This window comes from Cyanistes caeruleus, chromosome 18 (genome assembly GCF_971803275.1).
Source record: "Cyanistes caeruleus chromosome 18, bCyaCae1.hap1.1, whole genome shotgun sequence".
NCBI classification, from domain to species: domain Eukaryota; kingdom Metazoa; phylum Chordata; class Aves; order Passeriformes; family Paridae; genus Cyanistes; species Cyanistes caeruleus.
In genome coordinates this window covers 8826397-8842173 of record NC_141718.1, presented here as the reverse complement: position 1 = coordinate 8842173, position 15777 = coordinate 8826397, and the positions used below count along the sequence as shown (strand labels likewise).

Below are 15777 nucleotides of genomic sequence, written 5' to 3'. Positions count from 1 at the left end.
TGCTCTCTGGCCAAACTGTGGCAGTAACAGCACTGTACAGTGCTCACACCTTAGCAGTCTCTGACAGGTTATCTCTGTCAGGCTGGAAACTTTAGAGTCGTTTATATCTGAGCTACAATCATGGCAAACTTTAATGTAGTTATTTCTGCTGTGAGATACCATGGTGATAAATGAATATTTATTATTTATTTGCTCCCCAAGGTGGTGTAAATCACCAGTGGAGAAATCTCCAGTGCTGGCCCTGCCAGATGCCTCAGGTGTAAACTGAGCAGCCCAGTTCCTCACCTGGCTGTGCACATGTTGCCTCTTTCTGTGGGAAAGCCTGAGGTACTTCAGTAGTGTTGTAATAATTCCTCAGCTTGCCATAATTCCTGTGTCTCATGCTAAGATTCCAATTCTCAGTCACATACAATATATGTTAACTCTGGATTCTGGGAGGAAACAGCCATGCCTGTCCCCAGCTGAAACCAGGTGACTCCAGGGACCCAGCCAGGAGAAGTCAGCTGATCAGGAGAAGTTATACCCTTCCACACTCTCGGGTTCTACAGTCCCTCACCAGACAAACAAGTGCTCCTGACGTTGGTGTAATACAGAACAGGGCAGGATGCCGTAACAAAAACAACCAGACTGATCTGTTAAAAGTGTCACTTTTTCAGGGGGGAATAAGGCAGCGTGAGGTCCAGAGGAGAAGGTGCCTTCAGGGCCATGTATTTCCAAGGATCCACACATAGCAGACTGATGCCCCAGGCACACATCAGCACTGTCTCTTCTGCCCCTGTGTTAACTCATTGCCTTTGCAGAGTCTCAGTACCTCCCCTCTCCTATAAACACACCTTTACACTGGAGGCCACTGTGACACAGCTCTGTCACACAGGTGTGATGAGATGTGTCAGCAGCAATAAACCAGAACCATGGACACCTTCAGTCTTGTGTGGAACACCTGCCTCATCCCAGGAAGTATTCAGGGCCAGGTTGCAGAGGACTTGGAGCATCCTGGTCTGGTGTAGAATGCATCCCAGGAGGTGGAACAGGATGAGTTTTATGGTCCCTTCCAACCAGACCAGACTATCATTCTGTGATCTTTGTGACACAAAAACATTTTATACCAAACTGACTTTTCTAAAAAGACAAGAATTTGAATCACTGACACAATCCCCAGAGTGACAAACACCACAACTTTCTGAAGTAGGCAAATTTAACATGGAAGAACTTAAGATAAAGCCTTGTAAAATCTTTTAAATTTTTAAACAGCCCACAGTCTGCACCTCTAGAAGACCCATGCTGTGGGTTTGCATATGCTCCCTACAGTCCCCAGAGCCGTGGGGTGTCACTCACCGAGGTGATGGCGGCAGACCTGCGCGTAGAGCTTGAGCCTGGAATGATTGTCACAGTCCTCGGAGCCCCAGGGCTGGCTGAACCACTCGCTCACCAGCTCGTCCGTCAGCTTCTGCGCCACGCTCTTGCCCACCCGCATGATCCCGTCCCGCAGCACTTTGCAGATGGGCTTGTGCTGCCCAAGTCTGCACATCTGCCAGGGGAGGGAAGGATAAATGCCTGTAAGGAGATGCCAACCACCCCAGCAAGTTACAGAGACTGGTTTGTGGCTTAAGCCCCTCGTTCTCAGCACACAGCTAGGGGCTTCTCAATAAATATCTAAAAAAAGGGGTTACATTTATCTGTTGGATTAAACTGCACTCACAGCAAAACTAAGGTTACAAAGGAATTTGACATATTGGAGAGTACAGGCTAAAGAAATGAATGCTTTTAACCTCAGCCTAACAATAGTGAGAAAGCAACAGCTTCTTTAATGTGCTCCTTAGGTTTGGTTGGGCTATCACTGGGAGGCTGCAGCTCTGTTAGTGCCACTGCTGCCTCCTCTGTTAAATGAGCGTGTGCCGGCAAGAGCAGACAGCAGCAAACACCCCAAAATACCCACAGAATCCCAGTGTCACTCAGACAGCATTCCCGGACTCTGAAAGTACAGAAAGCCCTCAAAAGGAAAACAAAACCTTTCTTCAAATAGTTGTTACTTTAAACCCCACAGAGTTTTCCCAGTGGACATGCACTGGAGCAGCAATGACACATAAGAAGCAATAATTCAGTGTGGTTCCTATTTCCAACCTCGTATACAGCACTCAAGTCCCTGAAGAAAGTTTTGGCTCCGTCGAGCAAGGCCTCGTTTTCTGGACACACCACGATGTAGGCGACATCCCGATGGCCCCCGTAGGGGTCCAGCAGGAGCCTCTCCCAGAAGGGCAGGGAGAACGGAGAGATTGTCAGGAAGTCCTTGTCATAACCCACCAGCAGCGTTGGGATCGGGAGAGGCTCAGGAGATTCCTCAGAGCCTTCACAGGAGAACAAACAAACAAAGAAAAATTGTTAAAATATCAGGTTTAACTGCAGTGGGCCTCTGATGGCCCAGGAAGTGGGTTCTTTTACAGGAATATTGGAAACCACTCATCCCTTGCTGTTCTGAGTGTCCTACAGGTTTATCATGGAGTGGAAATGGTTATCAAGGGTGTGCCATGCCTGATAAACCATGTGCTCCCAGCCTTTCTTCTTGGAAAAGATATTTAATAAAGGAGAGGGAAGATTTATGTCATACTTAAGGAATGTCATATAATCAAAATTGTTGGCCAAAGTGGAGGGAGTTGATCCAAGCACCACTTAAACTTTCCTAGAAAGCTGCAATAAAACTTCTCCCAGTGAGCTCCAAGCTCATGTACTGCCCTTCCCAAAGCTTCATCTCCTGGTTTTCCTTTGTCATGTCCATAACCACAGCCCAGGAGTTCCTGTTCAATCACAAGTAATAACAGGAACACACAAAATCTGACCTTACAGTTCTTCATCCACCTCCACCTGGTTATGCAAAATTACTGATGCTTAGAGAAATTCATTCCCAGGTATATAATACTATACAAAGTTATTGTAATTCTAAAAATTGCCTCCTGCCCCTCTCAATAGGATGTGCTCCAAGCACTGCTGTCCCCACAGAGAGGATTATTATCCAGTGTAACAGGGTGTCTCCCAGATACTGCCTCAGTAGAAGAAATATTGCTGCAAATGTCAAGCTAAAATATACCCAGTAGTTCCTGCAGAATATAATTCAACTTTATTAAAAAGCCAGCATCCAGTGAAATTCACTGACTTTCCATCAAAGGTTGTGCTCTGCACTCTATGGGAATTTTGGTGCTATTTTCTGGTAACAATTGGCAAATCCTAACTTTTCAAATTACAAATGTTGGAAAAATTATTAGAAGTGCTCCTGGTGGGGCACAGCAGCTTTAGACAGGAACTGGAGTTACCCCCAGTGGTCCCAGCCCCAAGGAAAGCAGCAATATATCAAATACCAATAGAGAGCAAAGTATGGTGGAGCTGCAGGAAAAACAATAAACCAGACTGCACTGGTTAAGCCTGAAATAAATGGCAAGAAATACAGACTGAAATATCAGTCATTATTCTGCAAACCTGCACAGACAATCTGGTTTGTTACTTCACATTTTACAGAAGCACTACTTACAGCCAGGAGATAGTGAAACTTCTCATAAAGGCTACAAGAACCTGTGTGGAGAAAGCATTCCCAGTTTTTCTGGATTTGCAGAGCTCACACAGGCCCTGTTCCTATTATGATGTTATGATTTCAGCAGCTCCCTCTGCTCCCGTTATGTCTGCACCAGCTTGCCTTGGTCTCAGCCAGCCCCCACTTTCAGGTGGGGGAGGCCGAGCCTCACCCACAGTTTCTGCTCCCTGTAAATGTACATCACCTGGAGGGGTAAAACCTTCACCAGGGTGTTACAAAGGCCTTTTGAGGCACTTTAAAGCTCTTTGAAGAGCCCCTTCCTAACATTTCCAGGAGAAAGTGCCCATTTCTAGGAAGCTGCGCTCTAACTTGGCACAGAGCCCAGTGTAGGTACCATAGGTCCCTCGTCCTGCCATCTTATGGAATTGCTGCCAGGTGAGTGGTCCCTGCACGTGCTGGATGTTCTCCCAGGTCCTTCCCGTCCGCTTCTTCTGGATGGCATCCTGGAGAAAGGGCTGCAGGGAGAGCAGCATGCGCACCACGTCCTGGGAGGAGAGCATGCTGATGTCCAGCACTGCAAGGGACAAGGAGCAGCAATCACTTCAGGGAGCGACAGCGATCCCTCAGACACAGCAACAGCTTTTATGGATTGTTCCTTGAATTGCTCTGCACACTGCCCATGGAATTTGGACAGTTCTAACTAGCTGGTTAGCACTCAATATTGCATTTTCAAAAACACTGCTGTCACCACAGGCCTTTATACACATGTTTCAGTATCAATGGTGTCCAGCTCAGGTCACAAGACATCAGAGCATCTTCAGTATACAAACAAGTAATATTTAATTATAATTTTTTCCCCTCCTTGGTACTTATTCCCCCTAACTCAAACAGAGGAACTCTTTTCTGCTGACTACTTATACCCTTTTCCAAAATAAAAAAGAGCCCCTAATATTGCCTTCCCCCAAATTTGCTTCAGATTTGTGAACTTCTGGAGACTCATTCCCAATTTAGGCCACGAAGTCTGAGGACAACTAGATTATTGGTACGTCAGATGTAACTTACAAGTTTTCAGAAATCTACTTTAGCATATTATAAGTCCTGTCACCTCCCACATAAAGATTATATGGGTCACAACTAAACAAATTTACAGAAATCACAAAGCATTCAGAGACAAAAGGCTCAGTTGTGCTCGTACCGTTACTGTGAGGCCAGGAATGGACAGTGGCACTTCGGACAAGGGCTTCATCCACCTTGCCCCCCGTGGGGTTGTCCACGTACTGCCTGCCCTGCTCCAGGGCATTGAAACATTCCACCCAGGAGTCATTGCTGTCAGCCTGCAGCCGGTCGTAGCTCAAGTTGACACAGGGCAGCGTCTGGCGGTTGTTGGAGGCCATGTAATCCAGGCAGCTCAGGGAGGTGAAAGGCTGCGTGTGCTGGTTCTGCAGCAGCAGCAGGAGACTCATGGGGGGCTCCTGGCTCCTCCTGGCTCCCTCTCCCATCTGTGAGATCAAGTTGCTCTGGCAGATCATCAGTCGCCTTTCTGCAGCCTGGCCAATGTCCGAGGTCTTGCCGAAAATATCCAGCTCGTCCTCGATGAAGAGCCCGGAGTTGTAGCCGAGCTTGCGGTTCATGATGGCGCTGAAGCCGCAGGTGCAGCGGTACTGATCCTCATTGGAGGAGTCGGGGATGTACAGCCCCACATCGGCGCCCTTGATGTTCATGTTGCAGGCGCAGATGCAGCAGCTGTCGAAGTTCCTGTCCTTGAAGATGTTGAGCACGGAGTCGGAGAGGATCAGGGTCACGTACAGGCTGTGCGCCTCCGGGATGGGCTGCACCGTGCCCGGCTCCACCGAGTTGAGCGGCCGCGTGGTGGAGGGGGTGGAGGCGGGGGAGCCCTGGTCCGTGCTGTCGTACTTGACGGAGCCCTGGCCGCTGGCGGTGCCCCCGCCTCGGGGAGTCCTGGGCGTGCGCGGCGTGCGCGGCGTGGGCACGGAGAAGCGTGGCGTGGCCGGGGACGGCAGCACCCCCGCGCCGCTGTTGCTGGCAGGGGCCGCGCTGTTGAGCGTCACCGGAGTGCTCATCTGGGGTGTGCTCATCTGCAGGTAGTCCTGGTCCGCCAGGCTGCCCACGCTGGGCACGTTGCTGCAGGGAAGGGATGGGAACAGAGACCCCTTCTGTCAAAGCTCATTTTTAAATACAAGGAGGTAGCGGAACCTGAAGGGACACACTGAAACTGCAGTAGAGAACACACTGCTCATAACCTTGACTCATCACTCTCAACAGAACTTGGAATTCCCACCACGAGCGCCACTGTTTCTTATCATTATGGTAAAAAGTATCACTTCGTCTCTTAAATATTATTCTCACGGCCTAAAATTCAACTACTCTCGAGAACAATCTCTAGATAAATGATCGAGTCAAGATTTAGAATGTTTACAACTTTTTTAGGGAAAAAAGAAAGAATAGTAGCTTTCATTTTAAACACCGCTATCTGTGAAAAGATACAGACTAGTAGAAATGAAAGTATTTCAGAGAGACAGAAATCTTTATTTTGGAAATGATCACTTGAAATAGCTGCCACAAGTCATACGTGTGGCTCTGACACACAGTGGCACCTCATGGACACACTCTGTATGTCTGATTTGATAAATTCAAATCCTCATTTCGGATTACACAGTCTGTGGCACAATGGGATATGTTCCATTACAAACTCTCAGTCCAGTAAAGCTAAGAATCATATTTTTGGGTCATCTCCATTCATGACTAGGTTTTATTACCCTGTTTTTGTCATTTCCTGCCAAATTCAAGTTACCACAGAACAGTCTGTACATCCCCATGAGATCTGTTTTCCATCTGCAAGGACTCATTTCAAGAAACAGGTAATAAGGGGCCAATCAAAGAAAAAGATCTTCCTTTTATCTTTCCACATCACTTCTAACCTGCTTTTCTTGTAATGTGTTAATTACATATTAGAATGAGGAAAGAGTGTTAGAACTCAATGAGTCTCTGGATAAGGAACAGGATTTTTCCATGTTTGTCTGTCCTCACAGTGTATTTTGTGTCTTATTGGAAAGGACTATCATTTGAATGCCCACCTATCATTAGTGACTTGAAAAGGAAAACTCTGAAGACCTCTTTCCTTACAATCATTTTATTACCTTGAACTGATGTGTGTCCAACTCAAAGTGGGAGAGGGGAAAATAATGAAGCGGGGTTTGAAGGAGCTGTGGAGCTGCAGCCGAGTGAGTGCCTCAGACTAATAAGAAAAGGTGACCTAGAAACCCTGATTGGCAATCACCACTCTGTCGGAAGCCTGCAGTAATAATCCTCCCTCTAATTGGATTAGATTGAAAATGAAAGGGTTTTTCCCCCCAACAAATACCTGAAATTAATAACCAGCTCAGGCCCGGTGCATCAGTTACTATTATGAAAAAACCTGAGAATTAAATTGCTCCCTAGGCACTATATCAAGGGTTTACAACTTCTTCTTTGCAATTCTTTTGAGAACACTGAAGGACCCTTTGGGGCTGCAGAAGGACTGATTTAAAGGATTTACAGACTGATTTAAAGATACAGACTGCTTCCTTTAGAAATGAAGCAGTGCAGCAGGAGACCTTCGTACTATTACTATGCTTTTAAAGAGGTTTTATTAATTTAATGGTGCCAATTCTTGCTAACTTTCAAAACCTCCAGCAATGAATTTCCTCCATAAACATTGCTAATTTCTGAGAACTGAGTGAGGAATCCAAGCTTTGAAAATGAATGTCAGTGGTTCCCTGCAGGTCACAGCACTCTCCTCTTGGTATCAGGAAGGGTGGGACAAGACAGGATATGGGCCAACATCTGTCTGATCAGCAGCTCCCCCTGGCCCCACTCAGGGACACCACAGGAGTTCACAGGAGCTCCCGTGGGAACAGACTGGGGAGCTTTCACAGGCCCACTCAACATTTCCAGAGCCCTCGGAAGGCCAAATGGAATCACCAGGACCAAAGAGCACCAGGCTGGAGCTCAAAGTGTCACAAGGGAGCCTGGCTGGAGGCTGGACATGGAGATGGGAGGGCAGAGATGTGATGGGTTCAGTGCATTCATTTTGCTCCCCAACACTCATGGTTTCTGTTGAATTACAATACTTTCCTGTCAGAAATTACTATTAATTCAGACACTGCACGTTCCTGTTCTTTTAGAAGTGCTGGGGGTAGACACACACTGTAATACCCCTGACTGCCAAAGCCAGGGTTAAATGTTCCTGCTCTCAGAACTGTTTTCATCTCAGTCAATAAAACCTAGCAGGTTTAAAACACATTTGCAGGTTAAAGCACTGTCAATGCAAACTCCCATCTTAGTTATCCAGCTTTAGGCATGGGCTAGCAGACCCATTTCCTCCAAGGCTGTACTTACTTGTAGCCATCTCTGATGAAAGTGGCTGCAGGTGGCAATGGAAGTTGTTCAATTTTCGGAGGAACAGCCCAAGAAGGCCTGAAGATGCAGGCATCTGGTATCTTCAGAGGTAGGAGGCACTGGCTAGGCAGGATCTTCAGTGGAGCAAAGAGGGAGGAGCCCACAAAAGGTTGAAATGATGGAACTTTGTGCACATACGAAAAATCCTGTAACATTCAAGTGACCTTGGTTACAACAATGTGGTCAGGTTGTTCTTTAGATATTTATTTTTAATTAAAATATATTGCACTGTTTGCACCCTCTACAATTACATCTCCCCCCACCCAAATGAACTATATTTTTTCCTTCTACAAGGCATTCAAGAGTAGTTCCTTCAAGCAAACTCAGCTGAGGCTCCCTGTTATCCTGAGATGCTGCACAGCTTTATGGCATGAGGTTTCACAATTGGATCAGGCTCATTTCAGACAGGCTGTGCCTGAAACACGAGTTGCACACTATGAAATTTTCACAGTACCTAACTTTTAGCACCTCATTTAGGCACTTGAAAGATTGATCTTTGCAAGACTTCTATGCTGACAGTGGGGAGAGGCTGTCACAGTGTGAGGAACCCTGAGGTGCCTTGAGGCAGCCTTTCTAAATAACCCCCACCATGAGGGTTCACATCACTTTAGCAATAACAGTGCACACTTTGCACATGCCAATCATTACACAGAGTATTAAATACAAATATCTAAACAATCCAGCAAATACAGTATTAACTATCAATGAAGTTCAGCCCAGCTGGGCTTGCAGTGACTGTCACGTTTGCTCGCAGAGAGTGATGACAAGAACTTCAGCCAGAGTTTCTAGAGCTATTCCAGCTCTTTCAGGAGAACAGAACTAGTCCTCTTGAGGCACTACTGCAAAGTAAAAATCAATGTGAAAACAGTAATAGCAGTCTCAGTATTTAACAACTCGTTAGAGCTTTGCATTTTTCCCCCTGCACTTTGTCAAGCGTTGAGGGATGAGGAATGTGTGGATTTCTATCTCCAGCTGCGGAATGCTCAGCACAAGGAATCTACTTCCATGTTCTCAGAATGATCAGCAATGGGTTTAGTGCTTGTTTCCCCCACTGGTGTGTATGAGCAGGTGTGACACACACAGAAGCAAGTCAATTGTGCTGTTGGAAATGTTCTCAGGCAGAACTGAAGTAAGTATTTTAATACTCCAGGTAATGGCTGTGAGGGAGATTAAAATATCTTCGGTTATCAATGATGCCCTGAAATCTGCTCCCACTCCAAAACCTTCAGCTCAACAAATTCCAAGACAGACTTGTTTTTTTCCAGGCCCAAGTTATCCTATTCTTAAACAAACAATTTACTGCACAAGCAGAAGAGAAAAACCCGCAAGGTGTGTGGCAAGGCAAAGTCTCACAAACCTTATAAAAAACTTATTTCAAACTCCTGTAGAGGCAAAAAAACTTGTGGATGCACCAACTCAAGATGGGCAATGGAGACTGTCCTGGAGCACACACTGAGAAGGTGCCTCTTCCCAGTGTGCCTACAAGTGAGAGCTCAGGGAGGAAGGAAGGAGAGATCTGGCAGTACCAAAGCAGACTTGTCCCATGTCCTGATGTCCAGCTGGGTTCTGCTGTCAGGAGGGACACTGGGAATACCCTCCCACATCTGCAAAGCCCCTTTCTCCACAGAACTGCTGGGACAAGCTCCCTGCCAGCTCAGCCCTTGACAGGGGAGTGAACTGGGAATTCTGGGGCCTGACTGGACACTGGACTGGCACCAAAACATGGGAGCACAACCCTGGAATGCTGTTCCACACGCTGTCCTGCTTCCTGCCAGGGACAGGGACTCCCTTCTCTCCTAATGACAAAACTGAAAACTCCTGTGGAAGAGGTGGGAAGAATCGCCTGTGGGATTTGCCACAGCCCCCCTTGCAGTCTGCCTGAGGGATGCTATTCCTGCTGGCAGGAAAATGTCCTGGTTCACAGCTGACCACGTCATTTACACTGAACAAAGGCATCCATCGGTATCCTCACACCTACACACAGCCACTTCTTGTCCATGCAGCTGCAAGTGTGTCCCTGGCTCAGCAATGCAGACCCCTAAAAATCAGCCCTCAGCTAATTCCAACATGGGCACAAAGGAGAGGGAAGGGAGTGGTGCTGGGGAGACAGACAGCTGCTGAAATAGAACAGGCTGTGGCACATGAGGGAGAGGGGCTAAAGGAGAAGAATTAGGCTATGCTATACAACCATAGCCTGGGGACTACCAGGAAGCCAGAGTTAGAGTGGGCATCTCCTTTTTTATTCCCTGTGTTCACAGCAGCTTGTTGCAGAACAACGTGCTGTGCACTTCGACACAAAAAGTGCATTTTTTATTAAAAAAAACCCTCAGGCTGTATGCATGGAAATATGGCAACAGCACCTTCTGACAAAAGTGACAAAAGGCAGCCCCAGAAGTTCAGAAATGCAGGACACACAGGCAGAATGATTTGTGCCCTGCTCTCACCCTGTGATGGAACAATGACACAACCAATGCGTATCAGTGCTGATGCTGGGTCCCTCCATGGGATGCTATGGAGAAATGGCCACACTGGGATGTCACAAGAACCCAGAGTCCCCAGCTACAAACAGCTCTTTACTGAGACACTACAGGACTCAAGAGAGGAGGAACTAGGTGACATTACCTGACCTGTGTTATACAGAAAGTCAGATAAGAATGGTCCCATCTGGCCTTAAAACTTGTGAAGTAACATCAGCTGAAGAAGAAACAGAGCAAGTTCAACCCCTGGGCTTTCTCAGAGTTTCAACCCTAACCAAAAAAGGAACATTTCAGAGAGATAAAGGCAGCCTTTCTACATGCACCACTTTATCCCACTGTGTGCAAGCCTGGCAGCAGGGAGGGGGACACAACAAAGGTGCCACAGAGGGATTATCTAAAGAAATACATAATTTAACAGCTACTTAGCCACAAGTGTGGTGTTTTTCCATACATGTACATTCTTTCTGTTAGGCACAGGGCTCATTTCACAATGAAATGAGACAATGCTGTTTGTTTCCTGAGAACACCCAGAACCATTACAAACATAAAATTATTAAATGCCTACGGTTAAAATCAGGGAAACAATTAAAAAGCTCTTCTACTAGAGAAGAATATTTTTCCAGCTCCAGGCTGATAGGTTCTTTACACAGGTCCAGCTCACATTTGTTAGCTGCTACACACACTACATGGGACTTGTTTATAAAAATCAGTGTGCACAGATGAGTTTGTAAAAATCCCACATTACCTTGATTTCTTCAGGCTTAGGGCTACCTAATCCATCTTCCACCTCCATTTTAAACTCAGCCAGCTGTGTTGGAACCATGTTGACCATAGGACTCTCCATCATTCCCAAGGCAGTCACAGTCTCTGAACTTATTCCATCTTTGTAACTCATCACTGGAGAGAAGGCAGGATGCTGTTCTAAAGAGGGTGGTGTTGGGAACATCCTTTGGAGATCTGCCACAGCTGAAGAGGATGAAATAACACAGTTAATCATTCAAATACAAATTCACAAGGAAATTCAATGAAACAGAAGAACTTTTTAATTCAATGCTAGCTCTTATTTCATCAGTTAAAAACCAGCAGAGCTTCTCCAGACTTACCAAGGTTCTGACAGCAGTGTAAGTCTAGACCAAAAGTTAACTCATAGGGACAAATTCCCTAAATTCCCAGGGATATACTCTGCAAAGTTATTGTTCAGCAGAAACAACAACCTGCTAGACAGACAAACAAGTGTACAGTTTACCAACAGCTAATAAATCCTTTGTAACAGGGGAGGGGAATTGACATTAATGCCAAGCTCATGCCAGTGACTGTTTCTAAGAAGTCACGAAGGAGTTTCCTCCCTTTGCCAGAGCTGACCTATCCCTAAAGCAGGAGGCCTTTGGAATCCACGTGCCCTGAGCTGGATTTCTTCACTCAGTCACTGGAGCCTTGTCTGGTCCATGGCAACATAGCTCCTGCCACAAACACAGGCAGTTCTGCCCAGGAAAAGACTGCCAGGCACCCCAAAGCTCCAGTGCCAGAGAAGGCACAAAGTTATAATTCTGCATCACAAGACATGAAGCCAGGAAGATCCCTAAATGAATTCTCAGGAAATGAATGTAATGGAATCATCCATTGTCTATTTTTCTTTAAGCAGAACAACCAACCCCAACAGAAATGCTCTACACAGTGTAATGCAATCAAACACAAATCACAGCACAGTCTTGCATGTTCTCTCCAGCTCCACTCTGATTCCTTCCAGCTACAGCTCCAATATTTATTTTGTGTCACATTCAGCATAAATGCTCTGTTCTCCTGACTTGAATTAGGACAGATCACCTCTGGACAAAGCCATCAGTGGTGAACCACTAAAATTAGAGAAGGGTGAATTCTCAGAAGTGACTCCTCTTAGACACTTTTTTGGACAGATTTAATGCCCAATCCCATTTCCATACCCAAGCTGATGGGACACAAGAACACACACTCTTGTACTCAATAACATCTGCAGTCTAAAGATTATGGAAAATTCATAAATAATTACAGATGGGTTTCTGACTGGTAAACACTGTATTGTGGAAATCCAAACAGGTAACAGGTACTGTTCTCAAAAATTAACAGAAAAAGGCAGAAATAAGTGATGGGATTAGAACTATGAATACCTGCACTAATAGTACATTTGTGCAGGATGCTGCGGCCTCAGGCTGTCTCCACCCTGCCTTAACAGAGCAAACCCTGCATGTGATGCCTTTGTGCTCAGAGATGACACAGCCTGGCTACTGAACTCCTTAGACAAAGGGAAACCACTCAAATAGGGGCAGTCCTCTCAAAATACAATTCTTTTGGCAATAGCTGTCCAAGCCAGGCCCAGTCCTTCACAATCTGGAGCAGCAGAGTAAACAATGGGCTATGAATTATTCCCACTCTGTCCATATTCTTTTTTCCCCCCACTCTCTCAGCATCTGAATTTAAAAGACCTTAGTCTGTCCTGATACAGGATATATCAAAGCTGAAAAAAAGTTCAGCAGAATGGAAGAAACTCTTTTCCACCAACATTAGTATGGAATAAAATGTTCAGGCTGGCAGCTGGATTGGCTCCCTCTGTTTCTCAGCAGAGGTGCTTTAGGCACTGGAGAGGGGACAGGGAGGAAGGTGAAAATGAAGGGTGGCCAGCAGGAATTTATGATGCTGTACAAGGCACTTCAGCTCCCCACAGACACTGTTCTGCCTCGACAGCTGGTGGCAAGGCCACGGCTACAAGAGGAGCGTATCTGTTTAACTTCACACTACATCATTTTCTCACCTCCAGCTCACTCCACTTAGCAAAATTCTGCAGTGCAGATTCATAAAAAACGTTTAATTACAAAAAATCCCCCAACCCTACAGCAACAGGCAACTATCATCATTCATTTTCATGTGTGTCATGCTTGAAAAAGCTTTGCATATTTTAAAAAGCTATGGATCAACTAAACCTGTCAAAATCCAATCTCTGTATACTTCAGACTTCTACATTTGAGTAAATCAGCACAGCTTTTATGGGTCCATAAAACTCTGACTCATCTCCTTCAGACTGGTTTTTTTCTTCACCTCAATTTGTTCTCATTACCAGCTGAAGTTAATGAGAAGGCATCAAAGAATGATTTGCAGAGAGATTGGATTTCTGCTTATAGTAGCCACAGAAATCAAACACTCTTCCTTCTCACCACTAAGTAATTTGTACTTTGATTCGTTACTATTATACCAAAAATTCTCACCTTCCTCCTGTCCCACAAACACAGACACATTTCTCCTTCATCTCAAGAGAAATGCCACCTGCACCAATAGAATCAGAGATCTGTTCAGGTTGGAAAAGCCCTCTGAGATCCTTGACTCCAAGCACTCCCAGCACTGCCAAGGCCACCACTGACCCATGTCCCCAAGTGCCACATCCACAGAGCTGTTAAATCCCTCCAGGGTTGGGGACTCCAGCACTGCCCTGGGCAGCTGTGCCAGGGCTTTACAACCCTTTCAGTGAAGGGATTTTCCCAATATCCATCCTGAGCCTGCCCTGGCACAACTTGAGGCCATTCCCTTTCTTCCTGTCCCCTGGGAGCAGAGCCTGACCCCCCCCCGGCTGTCCCCTCCTATCAGGTGCAAGAAATGCAGCAAAGCCCTCAAACCTCAGAGTACAAGTTATTGCTCCCAATAGCTGTTGGCACAATCCTTAGAAAAAAGTTCTATTGTTTTAATCTAATTTCATACAATTTCATAAGTTTCCTGCACTCCCACAACCTCCCTTGTCCATGTACAGAGCCTGCATAAGTATCACTACCACAGCCACCTACAAAAGGTCCACACCATGCCTCCAGTTAGAACCTAGCACTTTGATTTTGATCATGCACTTCCACATCCAGATTAAACCCTGAAAGTGATTTCATTTTTAATTTGTCAAATGTTCAGTGCAATTTTCTTCCCAGACAGGTTGCACCATCATGTGCAGGTGGTAAGCCATGGTTTTAGATTCTTTGATTTCATTAAGTAGAAGGATTTATACTTAAAGAGGGATTTAGTAATGGTGGAAGTGCCCAATAGTGAGCAGAGAGGGGAAAGCTTCCAAAGGAAGATTTGTAACAAACCCCTCCCATAGCTCCAGACTAAGACAACAATGTCAACAGCAGAATACCTGATACCTCAGTAGGCTCATTAAAAATCCATGTCTCCATTACCACTGCCCTCATTAAAACCCAGCAATTCCAGCACCAGGTGCAAGCTGAGTGAGCCCCCCTGCAGGGCTGTGCAGCGAGGCTGTGAGCTGCGCCAGTGCAGCCCTGGTACTCACTGGGAGGGTAGGGAACCGCAGTCCGGCCGTCCTTGCCCAGCGGCCGCTCCTCGGAGCCCGCGGCCGGCAGCTTGGAGGAGCGCAGGGCTGGGGACACGGCCTGCAAAGCCAAACACTGCAGTTAGCACAGACTGACACCTCGCAGTGGCACTGCACAGCAAAGAGAATGGCTGCTTTCCTTCTCTCCCACCCACTCCCCACAAGGAGTCTGGATTTTTTCCCCTCTTTCAACACTGAAACCAGAAAGAAATATTTGCCTGTCTATACATCCCCCCGTAAATTGATGCATATGTATAACTATGTATTTTTATATTTCTACATGCACACAAATTATAGTCAAAATGTTATCACAAGCCCTGAGCTTGAAATGCATGTGACTGCTCTGTTTGTTTCCATGTCTGGATTACTCCAAGGTAGTAATGGGAATATGACACTGAGAGTAAGACCAACACATGCAGGTGTTAAGACAGGAAGAACATTAGGGCTGTCCAGGACAACTTCAGAGAAGAAAGTAATTTTTTATTTTGACAGAACAGTCCTCTGGCAGATTTGCATATTAACTGTGGCATCTGAAGTGCAGTTTGTGTGGAACCACAGTAAGAAAATTGGTGCACTTATAAAGTCCTGCCAGGAACAAGGCAGTTATCTACTAACAGTCACTTTAGGACCACCTTCTGTATCATTATGGCTGTATTAGATTATGATTAAAGACAGTGACTATCCAAATTTTGGCCTTCCCAGACAACTTCTTCCCCCTCATAACTGATATAAATCTGCATTTCCTTCTGTATATCCTAACATGCAGCAACTATTTCTCTTTGCACTGAAATCAAGTGCTTGGAGGAATATGAGAGAACACGACTCAGAGAATTACTGGAATCCTGTAAGGTTAAATTTATTTTTCTTTGGGCAGGTTCTCAGACAAGGTAAAAGAACCCATCACCAATTAATAAAACTTGGATCTTTTCCACCTTAATTCTCAAACACAAAACTCTGGCAGGTCCAGGACACAGAACTAGATA

General features: G+C 45.8%; 1 protein-coding gene across 2 annotated transcripts in view; it reads right to left on the bottom strand.

The window, feature by feature from the left end:
- MED13L (mediator complex subunit 13L) overlaps positions 1–15777 on the bottom strand; it is a 166028-nt gene that overhangs the window by 16624 nt on the left and 133627 nt on the right. For both annotated transcript variants that reach the window (XM_086856439.1, XM_086856440.1), the window contains 7 exons: positions 14756–14855; positions 11201–11421; positions 7919–8124; positions 4716–5662; positions 3915–4094; positions 2122–2345; positions 1336–1528 (listed from right to left, as the gene is read on the bottom strand). In XM_086856439.1, coding sequence (XP_086712565.1) covers positions 1336–1528; positions 2122–2345; positions 3915–4094; positions 4716–5662; positions 7919–8124; positions 11201–11421; positions 14756–14855 — 2071 coding nt within the window. The remainder of the gene's footprint in view (positions 1–1335; positions 1529–2121; positions 2346–3914; positions 4095–4715; positions 5663–7918; positions 8125–11200; positions 11422–14755; positions 14856–15777) is intronic.